General features: G+C 41.6%; 1 protein-coding gene across 35 annotated transcripts in view; it reads left to right on the top strand.

Annotated features, from left to right (window-relative positions):
• Nucleotides 1-18,516, top strand: part of Srpk2 (serine/arginine-rich protein specific kinase 2) — a 181,287-nt gene that overhangs the window by 118,235 nt on the left and 44,536 nt on the right. For all 35 annotated transcript variants that reach the window (NR_152854.1, NM_001359176.1, NM_001359173.1 and 32 more), the window contains 2 exons: nucleotides 1,143-1,294; nucleotides 17,845-17,953. Coding sequence is in view for 34 of the 35 variants with exons in the window: in NM_001359173.1 (NP_001346102.1) it covers nucleotides 1,143-1,294; nucleotides 17,845-17,953 (261 nt within the window). In the remaining variant the exon portion in view is untranslated. The remainder of the gene's footprint in view (nucleotides 1-1,142; nucleotides 1,295-17,844; nucleotides 17,954-18,516) is intronic.

The following is an 18,516-nucleotide window of genomic DNA, read 5'->3' as shown; positions in this document are numbered from 1 at the left end:
CATTTATGTATATGTATGTTATTGACACATGGTAAACTTGGTAAGAAACTTGTGCCTTTAATTAGCACTGCATGTGTCAGATGTACTTGAAGGTTAGTGAAATGGACTATAACTGTCTAAAACCACTGATAGAAACACATTCAAGGATTCTGACTACATTCATTAGATTTCTAGCAGGTTTCAAAGTGTAATGAACAAAATCCTCAGATGGATTCCGCCTTCTCTGGGCTCTTTGTAGGGGAAAATATGTGACCTCACCTTTCTGACCTACCTGTCTCTGCTCCCTTGCCCCATTCCTGGGATGTTTTATTCTTCAGGGCAGTCTTTATAAAGCATTCAGGAAAATGTTTCACTTCCCCAAGTCCTTACTGGAATTTGGGCCCTCTACTTAAGTGTTTTTAGTTGTCCTGCTAATGACACCATTACTTGATTGTGTCTGCCCTCTCCTTTCCATGTTATCTGCAGCTCTACTCCTTTCTAACGATGTTGACATTTCTCCTCATTCCCATTTTTCTACCTTCCTTTACTTGTGGCAGTTTGTTTCAGTGTTGATAGCGCCCATTCATTAGCTATAGTAAACTCATGCTAAGAATGATGTTTTAAAGGCTGGCAGGGCTCTCAGATTCGGCCAAGAGGTTGTATTTCCCCTTCAAAATGGATGGATGGATGGATGGATGGATGGATGGATGGATGGATGGATGGATGGATGGGTGGGTGGATGGTTGGATGGGTGGGTACTTGGGACAGTTTCTCTGATCCTGGTTTTACATACCATCTCAGGACAAGCTAGCATCTTTCCTGTAATAGCTGTCCTTGTTATAACTTACAAAGTTGTGCATTCTGGAGTTGGGTACTCTTTCATTACAATAAAAATTTATTTTGTCAAGCCTTAAAAATTAATTGAACTCCTGAATGAGTAGATGCTTGTGAAACACACTCCTTTGTTAATGAACAGAAAGGCTGCCACCCTTCCTGCCTGTGTGAAAAGCATTGTTTGAATTTCACTAAAATGAGTGACATGACTTTAGTTAGCATTTCTTAATGTGTGGCAGGTTCTGTTTTTCCTTAAACCAAGAAACTCAAATTTTTCCATAATGCATGATTTGCTTATTGTAAATTGATTTTTTTTCTTTCTGTTTCAGGCCGGAGCCTCAACAGAAAGCTCCTTTAGTTCCTCCTCCTCCACCACCACCACCGCCACCACCACTGCCAGACCCCGCACCCCCAGAGCCAGAGGAGGAGATTCTGGGGTCAGATGATGAGGAGCAGGAGGACCCCGCAGATTACTGCAAAGGTAATGTGCTGGACTGACAGGGTGGCCTTGCTTTCCTGTGTGCTGAGCATGGCGTCACTTGGTGTTTATTAAATTAGCCTCTTAAGTTGACTCTAGAATAATGCACTTAGAGCACTGTCAGAGAAGGAAACGTGTGTATGTGCACACGTCGTAGGCATACTCAGACGCGTTTGATCCCTCATAATCACAGATAAAGGTCATCCAAGGAGAACATGGGGAGGAGGAGGCGCCAGGCTCCTGACAGAAGCTGGTTAGAACTTAAGTGTGGCTAAAGGGAAGCATTCCCTTCCCTGTGTAGCAGCACAGTGAGTAGTGCTCATCTATTCCCCAGAGAACCTTTCATGGCATTGTACTTAATGAGGAAGACATTCTGTGGGCTGGTTCTGGTGCTGTGCCGCATGGCAGGTTTTGTTTTTATCCATGATTCTACAGAAGACACAGAAACCATTGAAGTTGATTATTCTTTTTTTTTTTTTTTTTTTAAGGCAGGGTATGTTGGATTTAAAGTCAAGCACATGCCACCACTGCTCAGCAGATTAGAACATTCTTGTATTGACTTTAAGACTGAACATGTAGAGTTAAAAGTCCTAAGTGGCCAGCATGGTGTGTGATGAATATGGAGACCGCAGGGGCACACACTGGTTGTCCTTTGTATAGGCTGGAGCCTGAAGGTCTTCATGAAAAGGAAGTTGCAGCAATGCTTTGTCTGGCTCACTTGGATTCTCATTCTCTGCAGAGCTGAGCTGCTATGTTGTTGGTAAATAGTTTCTCTGCTGCAGATTTTAAGCATGTAATTCAGATTCTGTATAGCATAAGGCTATGGCGGAGATGCATGCGTGAAAACCATCAGCCCTTAGTGAGTCTCCAGACCTGTAGTGTCTCAGCAGATTTTCATTATCTAGTGGAAGCAGTCATTTGTGCTGTTACAACCCAATTGTCTGCTGAGAACAAGACTGGGTCATTCTGTTATAAAAGTAAAAGAACTAAGTTCCTGTAATTTTATTCTTTAATAGGGACAGGTGTTTGCCCATACAATTAACATTTCCTTTCCTTTTCTTTTTTTTTTTTAAAGATCTTAAAAAATGTATGTGTCTACGTGTTTTGCCTAATTATCTCTGCTTGAGCACCGCATGCTTACCTGGTAGCATCAGAGGTCATAAGGGAGCGTCCGATCCCTTGGAACATATGAGATGACATATGAGATGTTGGGAGCCACCGTGTGGGGGCTGGGAACTGAACTCAGGACCTCTGGAAGAGCAGTCAGTGCTCTTAACTGCTGAGCCATCTCTCCAGCCCCTAGAGCCACTATTTTCATTAGAAAAGAGAGTGAATCTCCTCAGCATCTGTCATAATTCTGACACCAGAGACTATGCCATCTAACAAAAGATGAGGATGCAGTTTACAGAAGCCAGGAGGGGGAGCTCACCACCCTCCCTGTGTGTCTGTGTTTCTTGGTTTTGGAAATGTGGTTGTCACAAGGAGCGCTGCACAGTGTATAATGACCTTGCAATTGACCTGTAGGGGTCATTATTTGGGAGCCCTTCTCTTCAGCAAGTTAAGTTCAACCCTGCTGGCATGAACGCTGTATGTCGTTCACAGTACGCGTGAAGAGATGAAGCCGATTCTCATACCTCTGAACCAACCTAGGGGACATTTCATTCCCAAATAGAGGACTAAGCACGAAGAGTCCTCCAGTTAGGGCTGATTCTAGGTAAAGTTTGTGGAACTCTAGACATTCTAAGAGTATTAACGTCAATCTCAATAAGGCACATTAGAGACGGTGACACCTTTTGTTTGTGTGTGCACACTCACAGTTGTGTGCTCAAGCTGGTGTCCTGGTATACTCCTCTCTCATCTTTACAAGGAATGAGTAACTTGTGCCTTTAATTAGCATTGCATATATCAGATGTGTCTGAAATTCTGTATGGACTATAACAGTTTGTCTCAAATTACTGATACAAGTACATTCAAGGAATCTGTTGTGTGACAGAATTACTTGAGATATTCAAAAGGAAAAAAAAGAGACTTATTTTAATTCACGGTATTAGGTTCCAGTCTGTGCCTGCACACACACCCCCTCCTGTTGCCCCCCTTCCAACCAGCCGTATTGTGTCATGTCTAGAAAGTGGCCAGAAAGGAAAGGCAGGAGCCCTACAATAATCTGACTCGTGGTTAGGTCCCACCTTCCAAAGGTTCTGCTGCTACTTGGCAGTGGTACCGTGGGCTGGTAATGAAGCCTTCAACCTCTGACCCTTGAGATATGTGGAAGCTTAAACTGTAACAGAATTCTAAGAATGGACTGGGCTGTTTGAAGGGAGCACAGTGACCCCCAATCCTTCCTGTACATTTATGTCTGTATATTGGGCCTAATCCGATAAAAGTAAACAAAAAAAGCTGTGTGTCTGTCTTTAGCTGTCACAGTTTTGAAAGCAATAATGACAACTATTAGCACTAATGAAATAATTAAAATTACCCTAATGCTAATAAATATACCCAATACAAGATCTTGCTTAATCTGATACCTCTAGCTCTGCTGCAGAATCAGAAGGTGCAGCCTGGTTTCCTCTTTTTCCATTCTGTAAACTTTGTCACTGCAGACCAGGTCCTCATCTTTGTGTTCTGTTTACTTAGCTGCCTTCTCTGTGTGCCAAGTTACAGGCACCAGGCACTGCTTTATTGGTTGTCTCTCCCTTTCCTTCCTGCCTGGCCCTTGTTGCCTGGCCCTGCCCAGTAGCTTTGGACTGGGTTAAGAAAAGGCTTTTTTCTTCATGAAGAATTCTCTTTCACTTAGGCCAATGTGTCTTGTGTTCCACCTGTTCATCTTGTTTATATTGCCTCTATTCCTAGAGAACTGTTGTCTTACAAGCCAATTTTTAATTCTCCTGGAATAAAAGAAGACATCATCAGTAACAAAAGGTACCCTTTTTCTTTGCAGAAGAAATGTTCACCAAAGATGGAACAGGCTTTTGACAGCGGTCAGCTTAGTCTAGAGCTTGTGACTCCATGGTGTCCTCATGTCTTTGGGGCCGTGCTGGTCTCAGTTGTCCATGACGAGGCTTTTTATTGCCTCGGGTTTACAGGTCTAGGTACAAATCATGAACTGTCCATTTTAGCATGAAGACCGGTAATTAAATCCTGCTGTTGCTAGAGCATTTCCACCACGTCATGTTTGCCTTGGCATTCTCTTTAAAGTGTGACTTTCTGTGTCCTGCATCTCTAGTCAGCGTGCCCAACTATGTCTGTCCAGGAACATTGGGGACTGAGATCTGAGACTTGGCTTTAGACCATGACTCTTGCTTTTCGTGTCTGTGTCCTTTGATAAGTGCCTTTTCTTCTAGTCTTTGATTTATCATCTATAATATAATATCATCCCCCAATGAATATATAGTATTTTGCATCTTAAGATTTTGCAGGGAATAAAAGTAAAGTATGTGGCACTGTATTTTTCTGTTTTCCCTGTTGATAACTGGTTCCCTTCGATTGCACCCATCTGTCTCTTGGAGGAGGATTTCTTTAGTCTCTAAACAGCTGTGAGCACGGGCTGTCCTTTGTGTGTATACCATCTCTGGGCAGTTATCTGGGGAGGAATTGTAGCAACAGGCTATGTGCTTTATTCAGTTTCTACTTCCAAACTAAAGCACTTGAGTTGGATATGGGTGCAGCCATGAACAAACACTTCCAGCAGGTCTTATGTAATACATACTTGCCTCATGAGTCTCTGCATAAATGCCTGTGTCAGGGAGAGTTTTTAAGAGTCTCGGGTCAATAGTCCATACCATACACTTTTTGGGAATCTTGCAGTTCTTTAACCAAGTAATTTAAGTGTATATTGAAGACTGTATTTTGCCCACCTAATGAGTATATATAGTAATTTTGAACATGTGTGTGTGAGTGCGTGCATGGGCGTGCTCTCACGCGCGCGCACACACACACACACACACATGTATGTACATACACATACAGCTGTGCTCATCTGTGTGTGCTCCTGTGCACATGCATGAAGGCCACAGGAAAATGTTGAGTCCTGCTCTGTCACTCTGCCTTATTCTTTTGAGACAAATCACTTACTGACCCTGGAGGAGCTTTCTTTGACTTGACTGTCTGGCCAACAAACCTCATTCTCTGATCTCCCTTGGAGTTGTAGGTGCATGCAGCCATGCCTTTCCTTTATGTGGTTTCTGGGGAACTGTACTCAGATCCTTATGTTGGTATAGCAAGAGCTGTTACCCACTGAGCAGAGATTCTCTATGATTTAAGAGCTTTATTATAGAAATGCAGGGAGAAAGAGAAACAGTGGTGGTGGGGAGGCTAGAGAGAAAGAGAGTAAGAGAGAGAGGAGAGCAGAGAAGACAGAGGAGAGAGGAGAGAAGACAAAGGGAGAGGAGAGATGGGGAGAGAGGGGTAAGAAGCAAGAGAGACAAGTAAGAGAGCAAGGTGGGGCTGAACAGCTCTTTTTATGGACTTTACTGTTGCTAGGTAACTGGGGAAGAGTTTAGCCTGAAGGTCAGAAGCTTTTGGGCCATTGTCTACATGACTTCTAGCTATGCTTCTCTTGTTGGGGGCGTTAACTTAGGCAAGGGGCCAGAGTTCCAGGAGCATAAGGGAGCGCCTACAGTGTCATGTAGGTGAATTATCATCATTCCCGGGGTTCAGACCTCAGCTCAACTGGAGACCAGCCTGCAATTCTCCACAGTTCTTCATGTTGGAACAAGCCCAAACCATAAAATTATTTTGTTGCTACTTCATACCACTACTTTTACCACTGTTATGAATCACAGTGTAAATAAGTGATAACCAGCATATCTGATTTGTGACTCCCCCAAAGGGAGATCTGAGTAGTTGAGAATGACTGACGAGTTTGAGCTCAGCTCAGTCTACAGAGAGTTCTAGGAGAGCTAGAGTTACAGAGAAACCCTTTCTCAGAAAACAAACAAACAAACAAAAAACCAAAAAAGCAGTGTGTGTCTGAGAAGGTGATGTGTAATGTGGTCAATAGATCTGAAGGACTATAGAATACAGGTTTTTCATGTCTGCATTAAAATTGCCCCCCTGATATTCCAGAGTTCTTAGAAATAGTATACATTTGAGTTAAATACAGAGATTGCAGCTTTAGAAATTTGGTATCTTAAAAGCATGTTATAAACACTAATTTATGAGTTTAGACTTTCTTTCTGAACATAGACACTTTTCCTCTCTGTGTCTGCTTTCCGTCTGTGAGAAGTATAAGCTGGCTGGATTTCCATCCTCTATACTTTAATGTGGTGCCTCCAAGTTTGACTGACTTTATACTTAAATCCTTCCTTTCCCCGAGTACGCAATTCACTTCATTATACTGTGAATTTTCCCTTTACCTTTAAGAGCATTGTTTCTGTGATACTTACCTAAAAGTCGGTCCTGTGTCCATGGTTCTTCATTGTCAAGGGGAGTTTTCTGTTTGTGGTGTCTGGAGATTTTTGCTGTTACTGTTTTTATACTTGAGGCTGCTCCATGAGCATCTATTGATTAGAGGCCTCGGATGTTGTCAAAATCTATGTTTAGTTCAGTTCCTGTTATGAAAATTACTAAGGTCCTAAAATGGCAAGATTGAAAAAAAAAACATTTTCCTATAGACAATGTTTGTGTATTGTCATCTCAGGCTGGCTAGTAAGTGCTAGTTTCACGGTTAAATGGTATCATCCTCATGTAGTCTCAAGTATTTTGTAGACTATAATTGTCCACTTCCCTCTTTTTGATAGTCTAAAAACTTGAGTGTGCCCATAGTCTTACAGCATCACATGCTCTTGAGTTCTGTTCGGAGTCTCATTGCATTTCTTCATGGACACTTTGGAGATACCGGCCCATTCATTGGTGGTAAGAAGGGAACATGTATTTGCAGATAACATTGTCCATAGAAGAATTTTGGCTTTCATTAAAGTAATATGTGAATTTTACATCAGTTAAAAAACCTGTTGTCGGCTTAGCAATTAACCCTGATTGCCATATAGGCAAGAAGAGAGTTTAGATCCCTAGAGCCCACTTGAATGCCAGGCAGACACGTTTGCCCTCCTGTAATTTTTGCTTCAAATTTTCTAGACGGGGAGTCCCCAAAGCAGGTTGATTAATGAGACCAGGTGTATTAGTGCTCTTGGTTTTTTTACTCAGGAACTCAAATAAGGTGGGAGAGTAATCAAGAAAGATTCTTAACATCAACCTCAGGCCACCACATGTGCGCTCATGTGTAGGTATGCACATAGCCCTTCTCTCAGGAGAGGAGCACTTCTATATGTGGACACATCTGTGTGTATACCACACACATACAAGAAGAATAAAGAGGAACTACTTGACAATACCTAGCCCATTTTTATTATTAAAATGCTTTTGTGTAGTATTGCACACTAGTGCAGGAGTCAACAGCAGCAATGGATCTCTTGGAGGCAGAGTTCTAGGCACTTGTGAGCCACCCAGCATGGGCGGGTGCTAGGTCTTCTGGATAAACTGTGAGCACTTTCACCAATTTCATATATGGGGTGCATGGTTAATTCATTACTTATTTCCTAGTAATACTTCATTGTATGGATATTCCCAGGTGAATATAAAGATGGTGATGTTGGTAGAGGTGGTGGTGACTGGTGATGGTAGTGATGATATTGTTAGTATACAAAGTAATGCACATTCTAATGGACTTTTCTTGTGTGTGTGTGTGTGTGGTTTTATTTTAACTGCTCTTTCCCTCAGTCATTCTAAATGTCAGTGGCTCTTGTTTCCACCTCTGATCTCCTATAGTCCACAGAAGAGGATTCTACTAGGTCTGGGCTGAGGTGAGCCTATGTTGTCAGATGTAATCTTCCTGCCCTGCACTCCTGTCATGCTGCCAGGGCCAGGTAAGACATAGCAGTAGTGAGGGAACAGCACACAGGCCTCCCCAGCTCTCCTCAGGTGGCTGTGTACCTCAGCCACCATCTTTCTGGGCTTTCCAACTGCTGCCTAAGGTTTTGTTTAGAGCCCACAGCTGTGGGTCACTCCAGCTTGAGTCATACGTGTTCCTTTAGTCATTTATGTTTCTTCTTTCTGTCTCTTTCTTCCTCCATTTCTTCTATAGACTCACTGGAACATAGCTGACTGCTCTGTTTTGCTTTGGAGATGCCCCAGCAGATCAGTTCTTACTTGTATTCTTCAGGGAAATCTACCAATTTTCCAGAAGGACTAGCATATTTTATTCTCGTTTGGGGGCTTCAGGTAGTGTTTTAAAAGCATTCATAAACAGAGCTGGTAATACTGTGATTTCTGGAGTCATTTGTTTCTCTTTTATTTTTCCTTTGGGCAATGAGAAAATAGAATATAGATAGTATGGTGTTCTTTTTCTTTCTTTTTTTCTTTTCTTTTCTTTTTTTTTTTTTTTTTTTTTTTTTGTTTTTCGAGACAGGGTTTCTCTGTGTAGCCCTGGCTGTCCTGGCACTCACTTTGTAGACCAAGCTGGCTTCGAACTCAGAAATCCGCCTTCTTTCTTCTTTTTAAAAAACCCATCCTCCTCATCTGTGCCTGTGTAGAGGCCTTGGGAGTCATCTTCTCGTCCCCCCTTGCTTGAGACAGGGCCTCTTGTTTTCAGCCCCACGTGCTATTTGGGATTCTCTTTGCTGATGAGTAGACTGCAGTTGATACCTTGTTGAGCCAGGCATGGGAGCCAGTGGGAGACACAGTGGGGACAAGGGTGGGAGGGCCGTGACCTCAAAGTCATCATGAGCTGCATTTCCCAAAGTGAAGGCCAGTGTGGGTTATCTCAAATGATAACAAGCATTCTAGTTTTCAATTTCATAGACTTTTTTGAAATATAATATGTATACATAATTTCCTCTCTTTAAAGGGAACATTTCAGTGGCTTTAACTATATGCTTGGAAATATACAACTATCCCCACTATTTGTCTGTGTCTCCCTTTGATGTATTTGCCCATCCAGTGGTACACAGTACTGTTGTTTTCATTCTTGATTATGAATATTTATGAATGACAACATTTCTTTTCATTGTTTTTTGAGATAAATAGATGTAGAACTTCTATATCATGCTATAATTCCATATTCAACTTCTTAAGGCCCTGCTATACTGTTTGCAAGTGGCCTTCTTAACTCTCCTATCAGTAAGTGTAACTTGATTATCCTTTACTGTCTCTTGTCCTATTATAAATAATTCCTCTTATGACTAGTCTAATTCTATGAGATCCTTTCCTTCTTAGTGAAAGCCTTTTATTGATTCTGTTAATTTTCTTGGCTCAGTTTATGGCACTGCCCATCCTACTGTGTGTTAGACTCACTAGCCCTCAGAGTCGTCTTAGGGTGGCACTACTTTTGTCTTTAGTGATAACTCACCAAGCTTTCTCTAAGACTGCATGTTCTAGGGTATAAAATGAAAGAAAGCAGAGTTCTCCAAAAGACAGGATTTAACAACAGCAGCCTTCTCTGCAGCCTCAGTGTGGAGAGGATGAATCCTTTGAGGATGCTGGGGGCAGTATTGGCTTAGGTTATCTCAAGACCAAGGTCTCAGCACAAAGGAGATTTATTTGCCCAAGAGGGACAAAGGCCAGGGAAATAAGAGACAAAGACAGGAAATGAGGGAGATGGGAAGGGAACAAGGGAGAAGGAGGAGGGGTATTTGTCCCAGAGTGGGGCAAGGGACTGCCTCTGGATAGAGAGGAGACAGATACTTCCCAATAAGAAAATGGGGGGTTATAAAGGCTAGGGAAAACTCGGTGTTAGAATAAGGTGTTTAAGTATAATCGGGCATGTTAATTAGGTGAGCCAAAGGGGGCTTTCAGTAGTTGGACCTTGGTCCTCAGGCTCAGGAGGAAGACGTGGTCAAATAAAGGAGTAGACCGTGAGGAATGTAATCTAACAGCTTTTAGCAAGGCAGAGGGAATGCCGTGCTCACCGTGCTCAGGCCGGCTAGTCCCTTCAGAGGGCACTTGTTAGGGGGCAGCTAGTGACTCATGAGATGAGGGTCAGTTATGGGAGGCAGTAACCTATGCAGAAGCATGGGGTATCCTCAGAAGTACACTGATGGGTATGTAGTTGGGTAAGAGGAAGGGAACATTGTCTTTATGGTAGGCTATCTAAGCATGTTTTTAGGCAGAGGAGAAGAAATATGATAATTTGAAAAGCCTACAGGAAAAGATTAATGACTTTTAGAAATACTGACTTAGGCTTTTAAGGACTGTGGGCACGTGTTTGCTTTGAATCAGTGAGGTCGCTGTGTGTGACCTTTGTCATGGTTTAGCCAGGGCAGTTCTGGTTATCATCATGTATCAAACTGGGCCTATGGGGAAGCTTTAAATCGCCTCTGTGTGTAATTTCTTTACATACCCGTGACTAAAATACGTGACACAAACAATTTAAAGAGAATTGTTTTGGCTTTCGGTTCCATAGGTTTCTGTTCATACCCCTTGGTTCCGTGGATGCTGGGCTGGTGAGGTAGGACACCATGGTACTGGGAATGTGAAGACGACAAGCTTGTTCACCTAACAATAAATAAGAATAAATAAGTATGAAGAAGAGACCGGCAGGACTACATATTACCTTCAAAGGCACATGCCCGGTTTCCTCCAAATAGTTTCTCATTCCTAATGTTTCCACCACCTCTCAAAGTTAGGATAATGAGCTGAGGACCTTGCATTTTGTCTGTGAGCAGATGTGAGATGTTTCACACAAACAGCTGGAGTGGTTTGCCTGTACTTTATACTGTTGGTGATCTCATTTGAACCTCTGACAGCTACAAGTTAACTCTAGCTAGGGTGCAGAATTATCTGAAAGCTCCTAGTTCTTTCTACTAGGCTTTAAGTCCAGGCCTGCCAATGGAAGCTATGGATGCATTTTCTTTGTGTGCATTGCTTTGTTTCATAGCAGAATTATCAGGCTTCTTAACTGGAAACTCTTGAGTTGTAAGGCAAATGCATATGTAAGCTGGGAACTTCTGAGCTGTTCTCAGAAACAATGTGGTTATTTCAGTCACTCTGTTGCTTACAAACACACCATAAGCCCATTCATAACAAACACATCATAAGCTCATTCATACAAACACATCAGAAACCCATTCATACAAAGGATGGAATTGGGTTTTTTTTGGATAAAATGTTAGGATTACAGAAGATTAGGTAGTCTAAAAGATACTATTATATTTGCTTTCTTTGACAATACGTTGGAATATAGGAATAGAATTCAATAAAAGAATGATGCAGACTCTTAAATATGTATAACTTACACATAGATAATACTAACTAACCACTTTTCTTAAGGCATACATTCATCTACTACTTTTAATTTGGCATAGATGTAAATCTAATGTCTACTAAGAAAGTATGTCCATATTATTAATAGCATTGGATACCAGATGCATGAATATAGAAGTTGGTATGTGTCTTATCTTTTTGATGATTGTGGGGGTCCCTGTAGGTTTCAGGCAGGGAAATGAACTGCCGATTGGTAAGAATGAAAACATGATTCAGATTGGCTTCATCCATGTGGATCAAACCTTCTAGAAAGTGATGCCAGGCAGTTTATCCCAGCAAATTTAAATATGGTATAATTTGTAGAAAGTTTCTTCATGTAATATAATACTGGGTGCACAAGGAGGCATAATTATATTGAAACTCAACTCAGGGTACGTGTCATTTCTTCCCAGAAGATGGGCTCTAGAGATATAGTACCTATACTAGTTTAAGGGCCAGAAGAAGACTCTGGCCTGGTCTCAGTCATACAGATAGCATAGAGGTCATTCAGGCTATTGACCTCTGTTCCTGGTTGTGGCAGCTTTGGGGAGCTCCTGGCTGTTCGGATAATGTAAGGGTCATTTAGACTATTAGGTATCTCTGGTCCTGATTGTGGGTCTTGGGGAGTTCCTGCCTGCAAGGGTCATTTAGATTACTAGCTACCTCTGGTCTTGGTTGTAGAAGCTTGGTATGTCCTGGTTAACATATAACACAGACCACCAAGTCGACGTCACTTCTGAGCCCCAGCTCTCTGGGTGGAAGAACAGGTTTTACATTCTTTCCCTTGAGCAGACAGTCCTGTGTGATTCACATTCCTGGAGATCTGTGGGCACAAGGGTATTTTTGCTATGCTCTCAACAGATGATAACTAAATTGGGAAGTATTAATTAATTTTAGATTTTAAATTAAGAAAGGGCTTAAGAATGGGGCTTGTGCTAGATAGTTTTATGCCGGCTTGACACAAGTTAGAGTTATTTGGGAAGAGGGAACTCAACTGAGAAAATGCTTCCATAAGATTGCCTGTAGGCTAATTTATGGGGCATGTGTGTGTGTGTGTGCTTTTTATTTTTTTTAATGAATGGAAATGTGCTTTAGAGTACTGTAACATTATTCTAGCTTGCTTTTTGTTGTTTTGGTAAATCAAATGCAATAGTCCCTCACTGGGGGAAGCCAGGACAGGAACTGTGAGGCAGGAGCCATCAAGGTGTGCTGCTAACTAGCTTTCTCTCTCTGGCTCCGGCTCATTCAGCTTCTTTATGCTTGTCGAATATTGACAACATCCCCAGTGGGTTGGATTCTCCCATGTCAGTCACAGATAAGACAGTGTTCCACAGCCAACTCTTCAGCTGATGCTCCTTCAGTCACAGATAAGACAGTGTTCCACAGCCAACTCTTCAGCTGATGCTCCTTCAGTCACAGATAAGACAGTGTTCCACAGCCAACTCTTCAGCTGATGCTCCTTCTTTCCAGGTGGCTTAGGTTATGGGAACAATTGACAGTTAAAATTAACCAGCAGACATGTCAGTACCGGTTAGTTACTATACACTCTGATTCACTCTTCTATCTTACAAATCAAATTAGCTTAGAAATAGCAATAAATCTAGACTGGATGAAGGGATTTAGTTTTTAATTCATTTTTAAAGTCTCAAATGTATTGCAGTGTCATTTTTAGCTTTAAATAGCCAAGAAAATGTTTTTCTATTTCTTTTTATTATAACAGTTTTAGTTATTAAAGAATATTTTTACTTGTTAAAAAGAAAATCCCAGTATTTCTCATGTGGATTCTGGCTTCTGAACTGGACTTACATCCATTTAAGGCTTTTTTATTCTAATGTTGGTTATATATTTTTTCCAGTTCATAATGTGATGTATTGTACTTTTATTTATCCAGAGCATAATTAAGAACTAAGAAATGAGCTGAAAGTCATTGAGCTGCCAGTGTCCAAGCTGATATTTAAAAACATATGTTCTTAATTAAACAATTGGTGATTAAGTGCTTAATTATGTGAGGCTGTTTAATTATGTAAAAATTAATGATCTCATACAGTGCTGCTGCTCTATTGTTGCCCACAATAAAAGTAAGAAAAACAAAAAACATGGGGCAGAAGTGATGGTTCCGTGCTCTCAGTGGATCGTGGTTGACATTGTAGTGTACTGGGCTCAGTTGCCATACCTACCTAGCTGCTGACAGCTGTTTGTAACTCTAGTTCCATAAAATCTCATGCCTACTTCTGGCCTCTGTGAGTTCCAGGCAAATACATGGTATACATACATACAGATAAAACAGTCGTAAGTGAAATAGAGATAATAAGTGTAAATAAGTCCCCACAAAGATGTTAAAATATAAAAATTGCCAAGGACTAATAAATATTGAATAGATTGAAATTTTCAATATAAAGATGGTGTGACCATATATTAGATCGCTGGAAGACTTTCCTGTAATGTAAAAAATGCGCGCGCGTGCACACACACACACACACACACACACACACACGCGCACACATCCCACTGTATTTGGTTTCTGTAGAGGATGTTTTTCAGTCGAAGGGAAGGATAAATGATTTAACAGTGTTTTTCATGGAGTGGAGCGTTAGATTATTCTGTCAAAGAAATCCTGAAGCGAGAAATGGTTGTATCTGGTATTTAAGAAATAATAAAAGACAAAAACAACTAAAAGGAAAATGTTGGTGTAAACTCTTTTAGTTGTTTAATCTACAATTTGGAGGGAATTAACACACTTGAACAATCAGCAAACTCTGACCTTTAATTGTATGTAGACATATGTAAGAAGCTTGTAACTTAAATTACAGATTAAAAAAAAAACAACAACCAAAAAGCCTGAAAAACTTGTGAATTTGCATAGATTATTTGGACCAGAAAAAAAAAACAAACGTTAGAACTGGGCAACCTTGCAGACATGCCCTACTCTGTCACATAGGCGGGTGGCTTTCATACCAGGAAGGACAAGGAGTGGCAAGCAAGTCCCTGGTCCCTGCAGTTGCCAGTTGCCTTACATGGTCATGTTTGGGCGGTGTCTGCCTTATTGGCTGAGACCCAGCTGCTCTGTTACATGGATGCACTCATAGGTTAGGCTGGAGTTGCGCAGGGATCGTGTTAGGCCACAGTTCAGTGTGTGGTGTATACTTGAGGAAGGGTAGAGACTGCTTTAGAATATATTTTGTTTAAATGAACTCAAGTAAATAACAAGTCTTACAGTTTTCTTAGCAGTAGTATTGGATGGGATACTACGTGAGGAGGTATATGTAAATTAGGTTCTCCTTGTCCAGACGTGAGATATGGTGTGGCGGGTATACTTTGTTAATTTCTCCCCACAAAAAGCAAATTCCAAACTCTCTCTCTCTTTTCTTTTTAAGTCCAAACTCTTGTATAATTGGGAATGATCTTCTCAGCCAGACCCGTGACTTCCTCTTTTTCTTTTTTCTTTAATTTTTTAGGGTTTATTTATTTTTATTTTATACACATTTGTGTTTTGACTGCATGTATGTCTGTGTGAGGGTGTCAGGTTCCCTGGAACTGGAGTTAGACACAGTTGTGAGCTGCTATGTGGGTATTGGGAATTGAATCTGGGTCCTCTGGAAGAGTAGACAGCACCCTTAACCACTGAGGCAACTCTCCAGTCTATTTCTCTGTTTCCTATGTAAAACTTATCCCACTTAAACCCATCTCCATGATTTCTTCATGAGGCTTTCCTCTCTCATCCTTTGTTACAACAATAACCTAAAAAGTTTTGATTTTTGTTTGCTTGCTTATTTGTTTGCCTGTCTCTCTGTGGACAGAATCTTATTGTATAGCCCTGCCTGACCTGACTATTCACTGTGTAGATTAGACTGGCTCTGAGCTCCACTTGAATCCACTCCAAGGGCTGCAATTAAAGACACAGGTCACTAAGCCTGATTTTAGCTTATATTTTAAAGGTGAGGCACACTCTGCACTTGCTGTTTTATGTAACAAAAACCCCTCCCTCTTATTCATGTCTGTGTGCTTGTTATATGTTCTGTCTGTTACGGTCCCAGTAAGTACTATGTACAAGCCACCGAAGATACCGAATTTATAGAAAGCCTGTGCCGCATCTCCTAAGGGTTTGCCATCTCTTCGGGAACAGAAGGGAGAAATACGTAGCAAATACATTCTGTTGTGTTGTGTGACAGAGCAGAAGATGACTTCATGGACGGGTATAAGAAAAACAAAGGAAAAACACTTTACCTGAGCCAGGGGAGTCAGGAAACACTTCTTCCTCAGATGTGTGCTTTGCTGGTGTTTATCCTCAGCAGAAGGAGCTGTCACTTGCAGTCTATACTTCACATTACTTAATAACTTTTAAAAATAAATATATACAGTGCAGTAGACAGACATCTCACATGGGAGATAATGGAAAAGATTGTATAGAGCCAGCAGTATTTCTTCCATAGTGTTTAGAAAATTGCACCATGCCTTTCCTCTCCCACTGTGTGTGTGGTTTTTTTTTTAAGAGGTCTTGCTGTATAGCAGAGACCAGCCTCAAACCTGCCTCATCTTCCCAAGTACTGGGATTGCAGGCATGCACACCCAGCTACTATGCACTTTTTTATCATAGTGTGTTTAATGAACTCAAATCTAAAAATAAGAATGGGGTTCTTGAAGTATTGGTGTTTTTTGTTGTCAAATTTCACTGTTTGTATCATTAAAGGTGTGTGTCTATGTCATGTGTGTTTATGTTCCTTGTGTCCAAGTCATACGGGTTTATGTTCCTTGTGTCCATCTCATGTGTGTTTATGTTCCCTGTGTCATTGTCATGTGTTCTTATATTCCGTGTCCATGTCATGTGTATGCTTATGTACCCTGTATGTATGTCTGTGTCATGTGTGTGCTTATGTTCCCTGTGTCCATGTCATATGTGTGTTTATGGTCCCAATGTCTGTCATGTGTTTTTATATTCCATGTCTATGCCATGTGTGTGTTTATGTTCCCTGTGTATGTGTCTGTGTCATGTGTGTGCTTATGTTCCCTGTGTCATGTCATATGTGTTGCTTATGTTCCCTGTGTCTAAGCCATGTGTGTGTTTATGTTCTGTGTCCTTCCCACATCTTCAGGGTACTTGGCAGAGTTGGCTCTACTGTACCTAATGTTTGTAACCTGGTTTTGTTTCCTTAGTTTTTCTATTTCCCCTTATTACCTTGGTCAGAAACGCATTGTTTTTGTTTTCTCAAATAGTCCTTTTCATTGTTTATTGTTTTTCATTTCATACCTTTCAGGTCATATCGTGTTCTTTCTTGGGTTTACTTAAGGCTCATTTCTACTGCCGTTTCTAGTTTCTTTAGGCAGAAGTGGGTATTGTATCTTCAGCACAGGTGTATAATGTTAGAGATGCCCATGGTTTGCTGCACAGGTGTGTAATGTTAGAGATACCTGTGGTCTGCAGCACAGGTGTGTAATGTTAGAGATGCCCGTGGTCTGCAGCACAGATGTGTAATGTTAGAGAGGCCCGTGGTCTGCAGTACAGGTGTGTAATGTTAGAGATGCCTGTGGTCTGCAGTACAGGTGTGTAATGTTAGAGATGCCCGTGGTCTGCAGCACAGGTGTGTAATGTTAGAGATGCCCGTGGTCTGCAGCACAGGTGTGTAATGTTAGAGATGCCCGTGGTCTGCAGCACAGGTGTGTAATGTTAGAGAGGCCCGTGGTCTGCAGCACAGGTGTGTAATGTTAGAGAGGCCCGTGGTCTGCAGCACAGGTGTGTAATGTTAGAGAGGCCCGTGGTCTGCAGCACAGGTGTGTAATGTTAGAGAGGCCCGTGGTCTGCAGCACAGGTGTGTAATGTTAGAGATGCCCGTGGTCTGCAGCACAGGTGTGTAATGTTAGAGATGCCCGTGGTCTGCAGCACAGGTGTGTAATGTTAGAGAGGCCCGTGGTCTGCAGCACAGGTGTGTAATGTTAGAGAGGCCCGTGGTCTGCAGCACAGGTGTGTAATGTTAGAGATGCCTGTGGTTTGCTTCAGCAGCATTTCACATTGATATATCATGCTTTGTATCTTGAAGTAGATAAAATATCTTGAGATTTTTGTTTGTTTGATATCAGGTTTCATTCTAATGTCTAGACAGGCCTATAATTCAATAAATAATGGGAACTTGAACTCACAGAGTACCTTCTCCAAGTGCTGGAATTATAAGCATGAGTCTCCCACCTGATGTTGGTTTTGGTTTGTGTGTGTGTTTGTGTGTGCAGGGGGTTTCTTTCTTTCTTTAAGATGGTCTCCCCATGTAGCCCTGATTTACCCAAAACTGGCTTTGTTGTCTTTTTCCTGAGATGTTTTTCTTTTTCAGGTGGCTATCATCCAGTGAAAATTGGAGATCTCTTCAATGGTCGATATCATGTCATTAGAAAGCTAGGATGGGGGCACTTTTCTACTGTATGGCTGTGCTGGGATATGCAGTAAGTGTTCTTTGTCATTATGTGCTCTCAAGTTGTGCTTGGCTGTACATCTGCTGTCTTGGGGTTTTACTGCTGTAAAAAGACACCATGATCATGGCAACTTTTATAAGGATAGTATTTAATTGTGACTGACCTACAGGTTTAAAGATTCACTCCATCTTCATCACGACAGGAAACATTACAGTGTGCAAGCAGGCATGGCACAGGAGAAGGAGCTGAGAGTTCTACATTGTAATCTGAAGGCAGCCAGGAGCAGACCCTCTCTTCCAAACTGGGCAAAGCTTGAGCATAGGCCCACCCCCACAGTGTCATACCCTCCAACAAGGCCACACCTGCTCTACCATTGCTCCACTACTAATTGTGCCACTCCCCGGTCCAACCAAGCCTATACAAACCACCACGTCTGCATTTAAGATGATCTAGCAAGGGTCGTGCTCCCTGGTGGCATTCATGGTACTACTTATGCTTGGCACAGGCCCCTGCAAAAAACTAGATCTGTCACCATCACACTACTTTTACATGCTTTACATATATTTAAAAAAATGCTAATTGTAGTTTGTTTG

The sequence above is a fragment of the Mus musculus genome, chromosome 5, assembly GCF_000001635.26.
Source record: "Mus musculus strain C57BL/6J chromosome 5, GRCm38.p6 C57BL/6J".
NCBI lineage: Eukaryota > Metazoa > Chordata > Mammalia > Rodentia > Muridae > Mus > Mus musculus.
This window is presented reverse-complemented; position numbering and strand designations above follow the sequence as displayed.